General features: G+C 47.7%; 1 protein-coding gene across 1 annotated transcript; it reads right to left on the reverse strand.

The window, feature by feature from the left end:
• Nucleotides 1–12,074: 12,074 nt before the first annotated feature.
• LOC148141015 (uncharacterized) lies at nucleotides 12,075–14,100 on the reverse strand. Its single transcript, XM_087978790.1, has one exon. It carries the CDS (start codon nucleotides 13,642–13,644, stop codon nucleotides 13,018–13,020), a length of 627 nt encoding a protein of 208 aa, XP_087834916.1. The 5' UTR covers nucleotides 13,645–14,100; the 3' UTR covers nucleotides 12,075–13,017.
• Nucleotides 14,101–14,501: the final 401 nt, after the last annotated feature.

The raw sequence follows: 14,501 nt of genomic DNA on the forward strand, positions 1-14,501 counted from the left end.
CCCCATCAGGGTCATTAATGTCCTTTAGGGGAGGAAACTGCCATCCTGACCTGGTCTGGCCTATGTGTGATTCCAGACCCACAGCAATGTGGTTGACTCTTAATTGACCTCTGGACAATAAATGCTGCCTAGCCAGCAATGGCCTCATCCCGTGAATGATTACATTTAAAAAAACTTCACTAACAATTGGAAAATCATGTGTTGTGCATAATCGCCACACTATTGCCAGTCATGTGGAAAGGCTGAGGTAATGTGGAAATTGCCAAAGTAATCAAGAAATCAACTACATCCAGCACAGATGTGTACAATGAAAATTTTAAATTAGAGATTTACAGCCATTAAAGGCACAGTTTTACAGTTACTAAAAGCTCCGGAAGTTTGCCAAGCCAATGACTGATAGCAGACCACATACAGGCTACTCTTCCAATTGATAAAAAGTTACTGAATCCAGAAGTAGTGACAACAGTGGGTGAGAAGATTGGAGTGAAATGACAGAAAAGCCAAATTTCACTTGAATAATACTGCCAAATTGTAGTGGGAGCTCAGCATTGAAGTGCCACTCAGAGTGTAACTGTTCAACCCATTCAACACAAGTCAGCTCCCTTGGCCAATTGGTACTCGTGTACAGTCGTTGTTACTTCAATCACAGACAGTAAAAGCAACTGGAGAGATCTATCATCCAAACTGCAATCATCTGCAACTTAAGAAGCTGCTCCTTCACAGCAGACAGAGGCAGCTCTGATTTTGAAAACTGCGAAAACTATTGAACAACCATTCGTCTCAAGCATTCCCTAACAGTTCAGCAGCAGCAATACTAGCCATGACAATTGTATTCCCCGAGAGGCAGTGTCACCTCAGGAACCAGCCATACACAATGAGATAAACAGCCATACACAACTTATAGACAGAACATAAGAAGACCTAAATGCTTTAATTGTGTTTTATATATATATATATATATATTTTATATATGTGTAATATTGTGTGGAGACAGAAGGAAGATGAGAAGAACTAATATAATTTCTCAGTGTGTGATATTTTCTTTGTACAATATTAATTGAAAATGTTTATGTTATGCAATTTTTTACTTTTTGCAGCAAATGGGATGTTCTAATAAACCCCTTTGTGCACTGTCACTTCCATATTCTCTGACCTCATGTCATTTTATGTCAATAAAGATTTTGGAGTAGCCCGTATGAAGCAGACTCCTTTTCCAAAATTGCTCTCTGGTTCTGTTTCCTGTGCACTGGATGCTGTGTCCTGTTCAGACCAGATGATCCTGTGCTCCCTGTCCAGTTCAGATTGGGGTATTCCTGTGCTCCCTGTCCAGTTCAGATTGGGGTATTCCTGTGCTCCCTGTCCAGTTCAGATTGGGGTATTCCTGTGCTCCCTGTCCAGTTGAGACAGAGTGATTTCCTTTGCTGTTTATTCAGTTCAGAACATGAGATTCCCGTACTCCATGTCTGGTTCAGACTGGGTGATTCCTGTGCTCTGTGTCCAGTTCAGACTGGGAGGTTCCCATGCTTCAAGTCCAGTTGAGACTGGGTGATTCCTGTGCTCTCTGTCCAGTTAAAAACCAGGTGATTCCCGTGCTCTGTATCCAGTTCAGACTGGGAGATTCCTGTGCTCCGTGTCCAGCTCAGACCAGGAGATTCCCGTGCAGTGTTTGCTACTCTGATCTTTAACATGGAGAAATTGGGATTGAGGGACTGACAGGAGATGAAGGATTGGGCAGCCGTTGCCATGACAGAGTCCGGATTCTAATCCTTTCACCCCAGGCCGACTATTCCAAGTCAAAAGGAGAAAGTGAGAGTAAATGTCCATCCACAAAGACTGTTCAGGGGACAGGTTACAGCCTAGCTACAATCCCAGGGCTTCCTACATCTGAGCGAGTTCAACCCTCAGAAAATGGAGGTTTCAGCTGGTTAAGAGTCTTGGGACACTAGAGACTGAGACTGGGACAGAGCCATTCCACAAGGAATGGATTATGAGATTGGGGGAATGAGGTGCAAGAATGTGCTGGGGGAAGTGGCCAAGGAGTTGTGGCTGATAGAAGAGCAGACCAGTCTATCAGAGTACAGTCCTTTGAAATACTGAATGGGGAGAGGAAGGGAAAATGTGTTTTGAAATGGCAACACTCTGGAGGTAGTGATAATTAATTTGTTGAAAATAGAGACTGGAGGGGAGCAAGGTATGGGCTATGGCAATCCTATTGCTCTGGGTAGGGAAAAGGTAAGGGCAGGAAATTTGGCAGGCATGGTCAAAACAATTTGTGCTCCAGAACTTGCCTCTCTACCAGCTAGGCTGTTCCAGTACAGCTACAACATTGGCATCAACCATACAATGTGGAAAATTGCCCAGCTATACACAGAAGAAGGCCGACAACTACATCATCAATCTACTCTCAATCATCAGGAAAGTGATGGAAGGTGTCATCATCAGTGCTATCAAGACTCAGTGTTGCCCAGTTTGGGTTCCACCAGGGCCATTCAGCTGCTGATCTCATTAAAGCCATCAACATGGACAGAAGAGCTGAATTCCAGATGGGAGATGAAAGTGAAAGCCCTTGACATCAAAGCTGCATTTGACAGAGTGTGGTATTAAGGAGCCCTAGCAAAACTGGAATCAATGGGTAAAAACAATGACTGCAGATGCTGGAAACCAGATTCTGGATCAGTGGTGCTGGAAGAGCACAGCAATTCAGGCAGCATCCGAGGAGCTTCGAAATCGACGTTTCGGGCAAAAGCCCTTCATCAGGAATCAATGGGTATTAGGGGTAAACTCACCACTGTCATAAGTGGCATGAAGGAAGATGGTTGTGGTTGTTGGAAGTCAGCCTTCTCAGCTCCAGGACATCTCTGCCGGAGTTTCTCAGGGTGGTGTCCTAGGCTCAATCACCTTCAGCTGCTTCATTAATGACCTTCCCTCCATCATCAGTTCAGAAATGGTGATATTCACCAACAATTCCACAATGTTCAGCATCACTTGCAACTCCTCAGGTACTGAAGCAGACCATGTCCAAAATACATCAAGACCTGGACAATATCCAGGCTTAGGCTGAAAATAAGCCAGTAACAATCACGCCACACAAATGCCATGTAATGACTGTCTCAAATAAAAGACTACATAACCACCACCCTTTGACATTCAATGGCATTACCATCACTGAATCACCCACATTCATCATTTTCGGGGTTACCATTGACTGGAAGCTGGTCAAAGGCTAGGAATACTGTGGCGACGAACTCATGACTCCCCAAAGCCTATCCACCATCTACAAGGCACAAGTCAGGAGTGTGATGGAATACTTCCCACTTTCCAAAATGAGCATAGCTCCAACAATATTCAAGAAGCTTAACACCGACTCGGAGAAAGCAGCCCTCCTGATTGGCACCACTTCCACAAACATTCAATCACTTCCCAACTGATGCTCGGTATCAGCAGTGTGTAACATCTACAAGATTTATCAAAGATCCTTAGCCAGCACTTAACTGTCCTCATTCCTGAAGAAGGGCTAATGCCCGAAACGTCGATTCTCCTGTTCCCTAGATGCTGCCTGACCTGCTGCGCTTTTCCAGCAACACACTTCCATTTCTGGGATAAAGAGTCTACTCAACGTATTAAAACTGTACAACCCCCCCCCCCCCCCAGCCCCTGTTCGACCTGCTTGAAGGGGGTGTAATAACATTTCTGGGCCAGTTGATTGGAAAATATCTTGTAGTTGACTGTGATAAGATAATCAGTTCCAGTGAGAGTAAAGAGCTGTACTCCAAAGTTTTATCCATAGGCTGTCTGGGATTTCACAAGTCATGAGCAGCTCTTCATCATGTTTAGCTCGATGTTCATGACAAACACTGCACTAGTTGATGTTGTCCTTCATCTCATTGGAAAAAGTAAGGACTGCAGATGCTGGAGATCAAAATTGAAAAGTATGGTGCTAGAATCCTGACAAAGACCTTACGCTCAAACCATCAACTTTTCTGTTCCTCGGATGCTGCCTAACCGGCTGTGCTTTTCCAGCACCACATTTTTTGACTTCACCTCATTGCTCATGTTTGGTCAGTACAGCACTTCTCTTACTTTCCTCAGACTAGATACGATTCCTTGATTGTTTGTGTGGATTGTGTTTCAGCATTTCTTTTCTCATCTCTTTAGGGATAATAGGCCTGTTCTGTTTGTACAAGATGCCATCTTGGGTAATCACTTCATCTCTGCTTGTTCAAAACTTACACCAAAAGGGGTGTCCTTGGTGGTTTCAGGACACCCTTTCATTACAACTTCCTGTAACATTTGAAGAATTGCACTTTGATATGTGGTTTGCTTGATCTGAGTAAGGTGCCTGTCTACAAGTTTCAATGTCTCTGCTGGTTTGATGACTTCCAGAGCATGTTGTGCTATTGTTTCGTATTGAATCTGGAATATTTCACACTCTGCACCAGCATCGACTTCCTTCAGAGAGACTGCAGTTGTCAACAGCCTGTTGGTGACGCACATCTGCTTCTCTTGCTTATCCTTCACTTCCAAGTAATATCTGTACAAATGAAGTAACATCCTTTGCAAATGCATCATTGAATGGAAATATTTTGAGAAAGATTTTATCATTGTCTTGTGATTTTATCATTGTCCACCATTGCTTTCTTTCTCCCAAAGAGATACAGGTTGAAATCCTCACAATCAAAAACAATATCCAGACTTGTGTTCTCAATCTGCTTATAGTTTTGTTCAGTAGATTTGATGTGATTTGATTTATTGTATTCGCATGTACGGAAGTACAGTGAAAAGCTTAGCTTGCGAGCAGTACAGACAGATCACAGTAAGCAAGGACATACAGAACATAGAATGCTTAGACAGAGTGAAGCACACAGATACACTGCAGAGGAGATGTGCGAGGCAAGATCAACATTAACAAGGACAACATCATTTGAAGTTAGACAGTCCATTCATCAGTCTAATAACAGCAGGGAAGAAGCTGTTCTTGAACTTGTTTGTGTGTGTGTGTGTTCAAACTTCTGTATCTTCTGCCTGACAAAAGAGATTGTAGGTGAGCATGACCGGGGTGGGAAGTGTCTTTGATGATGTTGGCGGCCTTTCCACAGCAACAAGATGTGTAAATGGAATCTATGGATGAAAAGATGGCTTCTGATGGTCTGGGCTGTGTACACAACCTTCTGTAGTTTCTTACAGTCCTGGGCAGAGCAGTTGCCGTATCAGGCTGTATGCATCCGGATGATATAGTTTCTGTGGTGCATCTGTAAAAGTTGGTGAGGGTCCTTATGGACATGCTGAATTTCCTAAGCCATCTGAGGAAGAAGAGGCATTATTGTGCCTTCTTGACCATTGCATCTATATGGGAAGTCCAGGAACAGGTTGTCGGTTATTGTCACTGCTAGGAACTTGATGCTGGCAACCCTCTCAACATCCGCTCCTTTGATGTAGATGGGGGCGTGATATTCTTTCTTACTGAAGTCAACAATCAGTTCTTTTGTTTTGCCGACATTGAGAGATTACATTACACCACAACTCCAAGCCCTCTGTTTCCTTTCCGTATTCTGATTCATCCGTCCTACCATGGTAGTATTATCAGCAAACTCGTAGATGGTGTTCGATCGGAATTTGACTACACAATTGTGGGTGTACAGTAGGGGGCTGAGAAGACATCCTTTGGGGCTAATGTTGAGGATTATCTGTGGGGAAAATGCAGTCATCTATATTCACTGACTGTGGTCTATGGATCAGAACTCTGAGCATCCAGTTGCAGAGGGCGGAGCTGAACTCGATCTCGGAGCATGGAGATCAGTCTGGAGGAAATTATGGTGTTGAAGGTGGAGCTGTAGTAGATGTGTAGGAGTTTGATATAAATGTCCTTGTCCAGATGTTCCAGGGATGAGTGTAGGGCGAGGGAAATGGCATTGTTGTGGACCTGTTCCATCAGTAGGCAAATTACAGGGGATGAAGGCAGGCTGGGAGGCTCAAATTGATGTGGGCCATGATCAGCCTCTCTAAGCACCTCATGATTATGGAGGTCAGAGCCACTGGGCGTAGGCATTAAGGCACATTTCATGTGCTTTCTCAGGTACTGGAATGATGGCGGTCTTCTTGAAGTTGGCAGGGACTTCTGATTGTAGGAGGGAGAAGTTGAAAATGTCAGTTAATATCTTTGGCACCTGGTCCGCACAGTATCTGGATGCATGGCTGGGGACTTCATCTGGGCCCATTTCTTTCCTCAGGCTGACTCTCAGGAAGACCGATCTGACATGTGCAGTAATGATGGAGGGAACAGGTACATCCAGGGCTGTCAGTGCAGGTGACACTGCGCCACTGGCATTCTGCTTGAACCAAGCATAGAAAACAATGAGCACATTAGAGAGGGATGTCTTTTTGTTCACTATCTTGCTCTTCTAGGCCGTGCCACAGGCAGCATATAGTTGGTTTGGGCCTCTAACTTGGTCCATTACTGTCTCTTGGCCGGGATGGGACCATTCGCCACAGCAGATTCGCCGCCAACGATTAGCCACTGCCCTTTGACCACCAAGCATATCTAAACTATATAAAATTGTATATTTTTTTTATTTCAAAAATATACTTTATTCATAAAATAATTTGATGGTCTGTACAGTTGGACATGCCATACATATGTAAACATTCCATTTGTTGGCATACCGAAACAGAGTAATCATTCCTATTTACAAGTCTGTACGATTACATTTTTAGCTGAGGCGCCAGCAGAGCCCAAATGACTGCGTGGGCCCCCTGTTCTTCTTTAGGCAGGCAGATGTTACACGGTGGTCTTTCCCCACCGCGCCTTGGCGGCAGCTGCCCCAAACTTCAGCGCGTCCCTCAACATGTAGTCCTGGACCTTGGAATGTGCCAGTCTGCAAAACTCAGTCGGGGTCAACTCCTTCAGCTGGAAGATCAACAGGTTTTGGACCGCCCAGAGAGTGTCCTTCACCGAGGTGATCATCCTCCAGGCACAGTTGATGTTTGTCTCGGTGTGCGTCCCGGGGAACAGACCGTAGAGCACGGAGTCACGCGTCACGGCGCTGCTCAGGACGAACCTCGACAAACACCACTGCATTCCCCACGAGACTTCTTCTGCGTAGGCACATTCCAGAAGGAGGTGTGTGACAGTCTCGTCCCCACCGCAGCCGCAGCGGCTGAGAGTCCGGGTGTGCATAAAGGATCTCACAGGCAGAGCCCTTCTCACCACCAGCCAAGCCATGTCTTGGTGCTTGTTGGAAAATTCTGGCGATGAGGCATTCTGCCAAATGGCTTTGACCGTCTGCTCAGGGAACCGCTTGATAGGATCCGCCCTCTCCTTTTCCCGAAGGGTCTCAAGGACACTACGTGCTGATCACTTCCTGATGGACTTGTGGTCAAAGGTGTTTTTCTTCATAAACTTCTCCACGAAGGACAGGTGATACGGAACGGTCCAACTACTCGGAGCGTTCCGCGGCAGCGAGGCCAGGCCCATCCTTCGCAACACCAGGGACAGGTAGAACCTCAGTACGTAGTGACACTTGGTGTTTGCGTACCGGGGATCCACGCACAGCTTGATGCAGCCACACACAAAGGTGGCCATCAGGGTGAGGGTGGCATTGGGTGTATTTTTTCCCCCATTGCCCAGATCTTTGTACAGTGAGTCCCTTCGGACCCGGTCCATCTATGACCTCCATATAAACTGGAAGATGGCCCAGGTGACTGCAGCGGCACAGGTTCTGGGAATAGGCCAGACCTGTGCCACGTATAACAGCAATGACAGTGCCTCACACCTGATGACCAGGCTTTTTCCCGCGATGGAGAGCGACCGTAGCTTCCATCTGCCCAGTTTCTGCCTCACTTTGCTGATACGCTCCTCCGCTGAAACTTTATTGCTGGAACAGCACAGCAGGTCAGGCAGCATCTAGGGGCTGGAGATCAAAGCTGAAACTTTATTGCTGGAACAGCACAGCAGGTCAGGCAGCATCTAGGGGCTGGAGATCAAAGCTGAAACTTTATTGCTGGAACAGCACAGCAGGTCAGGCAGCATCCTCCCAAGACTTGGCGCACACCCCAGCCACCCCCGAACCAAATACCCAGCACCTTCAGGTGGTCGGTCCTGACGGTGAAGGGGATCGAGGATTGGTCGGCCCAGTTCCCGAAGAGCATGGCCTCGCTCTTGCCTCGGTTTACTTTGGCCCCTGAGGCCCGTTCGAATTGGTCACATATGCACATGAGTCTGTGCACGGACAGCGGATCCGAGCAGAAAATGGCAACGTCATCCATGTACAGGGAGGCCTTAACCTGCAGGCCCCCGCTGCCAGGAATAGTCACCCCTCTCAGGCTCGCATCCTTCCTGATGGACTCGGCAAATGGCTCTATGCAGCACACAAACAAGGCAGGAGAGAGAGGGCAGCCCTGCCTGACTCCAGATCTGACTGGGAAGCTATCTGATTCCCACCCATTGATTGAGACTGCACTGACAATGTTGGTGTAGAGCAGTCTGATCCAATTGCAGATTCCCTCCCCAAAGCCCATTTTGGAGAGAACATCTCTCATATACCTGTGAGATATCCTGTCAAAGGCTTTCTCCTGGTCCAGGCTGATCAGGCAGGTGTCCAACCCTCTGTCCTGCACGTAGGCGATCGTATCCCTGAGGAGCGTGAGAGTCTCAGCGATCTTCCTGCCCGGCACAGCACAGGTTTGGTCAGGGTGAGTCACCGACCCCAGAGCAGACCTGACCCGGTTGACGATTACCTTTGACAGAATTTTGTAATCTGCATTCAACAGTGAGATTGGTCTCCAATTTTTGAATTCCTCCCTCTCCCCCTTCCGCTTGTAGACGAGGGTGATGATGCCTTTCCTCATGGATTCACTCATGGTACCTGCCCGAAGCATACTGACATACACCTCCAGCAGGTCCTGGCCAATCAAGTCCCACAGAACGGAATAGAGCTCGACCGGTAAGCCGTCGCTTCCGGGAGTTTTATTCTTTTCGAAGGACTCGAGGGCCTTGGTCAGCTCATCCAGAGATAGCGGCTGGTCCAGCCTCTCCCGTGTTCTGTCGTCTAAGACCTCCGTGATAGAGGACAGGAACGACTGGGAGGCCGCGCTGTCGGTCGGCTTTGCGTCATACAGACTGGCATAGAAGGATTTACTGATCCTCATGGCGTCAGCCTGAGATGACGTTATCGAGCCATCTTCTTCCTTCAGGCTGCTGAGCACGGAGCTCTCTTTGTGCACCTTCTGGAAGAAGAAACGTGAGCACGTCTCGTCCTGCTCCACCGAGCGGACCCTGGACCAGAAGATTATCTTGGAGGCCTCCGAAGCAAAGAGCGAGGCTTGCTGGCCCTTCACCTCCTTGAGGTCCTCCGTGACATCGACCCCCATTGTCTGCAGCAAGAGCTGGTTCTGCATACTTTCTTGGAGCTGGGACAGTTTTCTCCGCCTCTCTCTCGCCTCCTGAACACCTTTGAGGATGAAGAACCTCTTGATGTTCCCTTTTACTGTTTCCCACCAGTCCGCTGGGGACTCAAAGAGGGGCTTCACGGTTCTCCAACCTGCGTAGTCCCTCTTGAGCTCCTCAATGTTTCCCGGGGTCAACAGCTTTGTGTTCAGCTTCCACATTCCCTTACCAGCCCGCTGCTCGTCCTGTAGGTGACAGTCAGCCAGCAGGAGGCAGTGGTCGGAGAAGAACACCGGCTTGACGTCGGTGGATCTGACCGAGAGCGTTCGGGACACAAACAGGTAATCTATCCTTGAGCGGATAGACCCGTCTGCCCATGACCAGGTGTATCTACACTGCGCTCCGTCTGCAGGGGTGCTGAAGACGTCGTACAGCTTGGCATCTTTTACCGTGTCCATCAGGGCTCTGGATGTGGCATCCAGTTTACTGTCCCCCCCCCCCCCGCCGGATCGTCCAGCTGCATCAATGATACAGATGAAGTCTCCGGCCCGAATGACCGGCCTGGACTTAGCCATCAACAGTGGAAGCTGCTGCAGGACGGCCAATCGTTCGCTCTTACCCACTGGGGCGTACACATTAATCAGTCTCAGGGGAGCATTCCTGTACATGACGTCGGTGACGAGGAGGCGCCCGCCCACCACCTCCTTAACCTCGGAGATGGTGAAGTTGCCTCCTTGCAACAGGATACCCAGGCCGGAGGCGCAGCTATCGTTGCCCCCCGACCAAACTGACGGCCCATGGGCCCACAAGCACGACCATCTCCTGTAGCTGCTGAGGTGCGGTATCCCACACTCCTGCAGAAACAGGACGTTGGCCAGGAAGGCCATCGTAGACACACATCGCGTAGCCGATTTGATGCTACGCACATTTTAACGGTTTACGAGGTTACCAGTGTCCATTTGCTGCTGGTCTTGCCCCTCTGGGGTCGCTGTATGAATTCCCGTGGTGACGACAAACTGCTGGACCCTCCCAGGGCTGAGGTAGCTGTCCAGCTCCACATTGAAGCCATTTCCTCACTCTGGTGTCTTCGGGTCGGGCCCAGGGTCCGCATAGTCCAGTTCTCCATTTGACAGCGGGGCTGTCACAGGACCGCTGCTCCCAGTTACCTGGAACTGTGGGCCGGTGGGTACCTCTTAGTTCTAACCAGGTCGGGGGAGGCCTTTACCCGTCCCCTCAGAGGGATCGTCTTTTCCTGCTTGGGCGGTGCTGCCCTCCTTTTTCCCCACGGCGCTCTGTCTCTTCCTCTGGTGACGACCCTCCTTGCGCCCGTCCTCACCGTCGGAAGAGCTGCCTGTGTCCTCGTCGTGTAGGTGTCGCTTCCCCCCTCGCTGGGTGGCTTTGGGAGGTTTCCTCTTCCTGCTTTTGACAGTAATCCAATCCTCTGCCTCCTTTGATCCCTCCTCTTCCATTTCCTCTGTCTGTCCTGAAGGAGCTTGGATCGGCTGCTGCATCTCCCCGCTGTCTGCCGTCTGCTCCCCTACAGCCTGCCCTTCCTTCTGGTTGCCTCCAGACACCGTTCCCGTGCTGCTTTGTGGTACCTTGCTGGTCTTCGGTGGTCCACGGCTCGTGTTGCCACCTCCGGCCATCTGTGTGTAGAAGACGGCCCCTCATCTTGGGCAGGCCTTGTACATGTGGCCCGCCTCTCCGCACAGATTACAGTTCTTGGCCTCCTTACATTCCTTGGTCGGGTGGCCTTCCTGCTTGCAGTGTCGGCAGACGGTCACCTTGCAATCCGCCGCCATGTGGCCTGACCTCCCGCAGGTTCGGCACACTTTCGGCTGCCCTGCGTATGTCAGGTAACCTCTGCTTCCTCCGATGGCAAAGCTGGAGGGTGGGTGGAGGATGTTCCCACTGGCATCTACCCTCAGGGTTACCCTGACCTGTCGTTTGCTGGTCCAGATCCCAAAAGGATCGACCACATCGGTACTCTCTCCCTTGACCTGGACCTATCTTCTCAGGAAGGTCAGGACATCTGCTGCTGGGATGTGGGGATTGTACATCTGGATTGTTACAACCCAACTCCCCTGCGCAGGAAGCACACCAAAGTTTATATTCTTCTACCAAATAAGCAGCGTTCAACGTATGTATGCATGCTTGAAATGGTGAAGTCCTTGGTACCTAATCCCAGACCACAGTATATCCATGGTGACTTTGAGCAGGCAGCTATCAGTGCTATGAGAGAATGTTTTCCTGAAGTGAGAATTAGGGGCTCTTTCTTTCATTTGGCACAAAGTATACATAGACATATTGCTGCAGTTGGAGCAACTCTTCAATACAACACCGATCCTGATTATGCTTTAAAAGCAAAAATGATAATTGCTTTGGCTTTTGTGCCACTTACTGACCTTGATACCTACGTAGAAGCACTCGCAGATTTTTTGCCTCAAGAACTACAACCAATACTAGGTCGGTTTGAATTTAATTGTATTGGACTCTGCAATAGACGTGACAGTAGCCGCAGACGATAGAATTAAAAAAATTGTTCTTGAATACGGTGAAAGAGATTGTTTGGACTATCTTAGAGGAATAGCGCATAACTATCAAATGAACTAAAAAATTCCATTGTTTAATATTAATATGAGACTTTACTGCCATTATAAAGATTTTTAAAATAAATTTCCTTTTTCTGGTTAAAGTTTGTAACTCATTTTTATATATAAACCAATAAAATGATATTTATTTTATCTCTTTTTTTATCAATATGTAGTATGTAGTTGTATAAATAAAGGGAACTGAGAAGTTTGAAAGAACAGACGGAAGGGAAAACAATCAGTACATATATATATTTCCGGTGGCAAATAGTCTCCAGAGGTCAAATGACCCCAGTGGAGAAACGCTGGTGGAGAACTGGCAGTGGCTAATCATCGACAGCGAATCTGCCGTAGCGAATTGTCACCAACCCCTCTTGGCATCTCCCACGGTTTTACGGAAGTCATATCTGGATTGAGTTGTGTAAACCCTCTGGATACAAACACAACAGATTTATCCTCACTGCCTGGGGGTTACTCCAAGTCCTGTTTCACTGACATCACACTGCAGGGTCACTCCATTGTTACATCATAATCCCTCAGCACTGGTGATGTCATCACTAGTTGTTTGATGGGAGTGAAAGCTGCTTCTTGTTCTCTGTCCCAGTCCCACTGAACATCCTGCAGAATGAGAACTGCGTACATGTTCACATTTGATTGGGCTTGGACTTGGCTGAATGGTGTGGTTTTGGTAATGTTCCAGGAGCTTCAACAATTGTATGAAGACTTTATTACATGACTGACTCATGAAGGAATTTCTTCCTGAGTGATAATAGTGATCCATCCTCATAAAAGCCTTATCAAAAAACTCACATCTGAGACGTGTCTCTCCTATGTAGGCTAATGCTTCAAGGTATCAGAGAAGTGATTAAAAGCCTTGTCACAAATATCGCAACTGAAGAGATTTTCCCAACTGTAAATCCTGTGGTGTCCCCAAAGGTTGGAATATGTAATGGAAGTTATCCTTCAAGATATAAGGTATTCCCTTGTGTAGATCCTCCAGTGGAGCAGGAGGTTCGATGACCTTGAGAACAAATTATGGCACACCTAATACCTGAACTGTTTCTCTCCTGTATGATCTCGTTGATGCCTGCAGAGCTGCCCTGAAGTCGAGAATGATTGGTCACACACCTCACATGTGAATGCTTTCTGCCCTGTATGAACGCGCTGATGTGTGCGGAGGTTTGATGACTGTGAGAATGATTTTGCACACACCTTGCACGTAAATGGCTTCTCCCCTGTGTGAAAACGTTGATGTGTGCGTAGTGTCGATGATTGTGAGAATGATTTCTCACACACCTTACACAGGAATGGCTTTTCCCCTGTGTGAATGCGCTGATGCTTGCGCAGCGTTGATGAATCTGAGAATGATTTGTCACATACCTCACAAATGAATGGTTTCTCCCCTGTGTGAATACGATGGTGTGCATGTAGGTTTGATAAGTCCAAGAATGATTTGTCACACACCTCACACGTGAATGGTTTCTGCCCCGTATGAATCCTCTGGTGTCGCTGAAGGTGGGAAGATTGGGTGAAAGCCTTCTCACAAAACTCACACCTGAAAGGTTTCTCTCCTCTGTGAATCATCTGGTGTCTCAAGAGCCTTGTGGATGTCACAAATGATTTATCACAAACCTCACACTTAAATGGTTTCTCTTCCATGTAGCTGTCCATGTGTTAAAAATGATTTGAATAGATATTATTCATAGGATGACTATATAGCATACAGAACCTTCCTGACACTTGAACACCTGTAGGGATGAGTCAGTGATTCATAAGATTCGATGAATGATTGAAGCTCTCACCACACGTGGAGCCATTCACACTTTTTCCCAGCCTCACCCTGACCGATCACCCACAGCTGAACCTTTAGATAGGTTGGTTCTAATGGAAGGCTGCACAAGCACTGATCAGTTTCAGATCTGATGATGTGTCAAAGCTCCCCCCGACCCGACCAATTTCTAGTTGATGGTTTCACTGCTCAACCTTCTCCATGTTCAGCAATACTGCAAAGAAATTGGATGTCTTCCCACAGTTGTGCAGTTGCTCCTTGGGTGATGGTCAGGATCTGTCTGCCGTGTCTATCCTCTCTGTATTCTCTGGTGTAGTATGATACAATCCTTCTGTAAAACAGGAAAAGGAAACATGATTTCCTCCAACTCCCTCTCCTCCTTTGCTGGAAAGGGCTCACTCCAAAATTAGAGACAGTTTCACAGTGATTGCCAGTCTGCTATTCCCTCGTGTGTGGGGGAAATAAGGTGAAAGTCCTTCCTTTGTCCTCAGTTAACTGTCACACATCATTCGTTCCAGCAGGGGCAGTGGATAGTGACGAGGCACAGGCAATGTATCTTACTTCCAAAAACCCAAATATTGTCCTTCAGAGAAGTGAACCTGCTACAGTGCCTGGTCTGATCTACACACGACTCGAATCCCACACAACGTGGTTGACTCGAAACTGCCCTCTGAAGTGGCTGAGCAAACAATGATACATAATCACCACAAAGTCTAATGAGTGGAAAATTGGAAAAATC

Source organism: Chiloscyllium plagiosum, unplaced genomic scaffold (genome assembly GCF_037043375.1).
Source record: "Chiloscyllium plagiosum isolate Xiang-an unplaced genomic scaffold, Cpla_swu_hap1 HiC_scaffold_35, whole genome shotgun sequence".
NCBI classification, from domain to species: Eukaryota; Metazoa; Chordata; class Chondrichthyes; order Orectolobiformes; family Hemiscylliidae; genus Chiloscyllium; species Chiloscyllium plagiosum.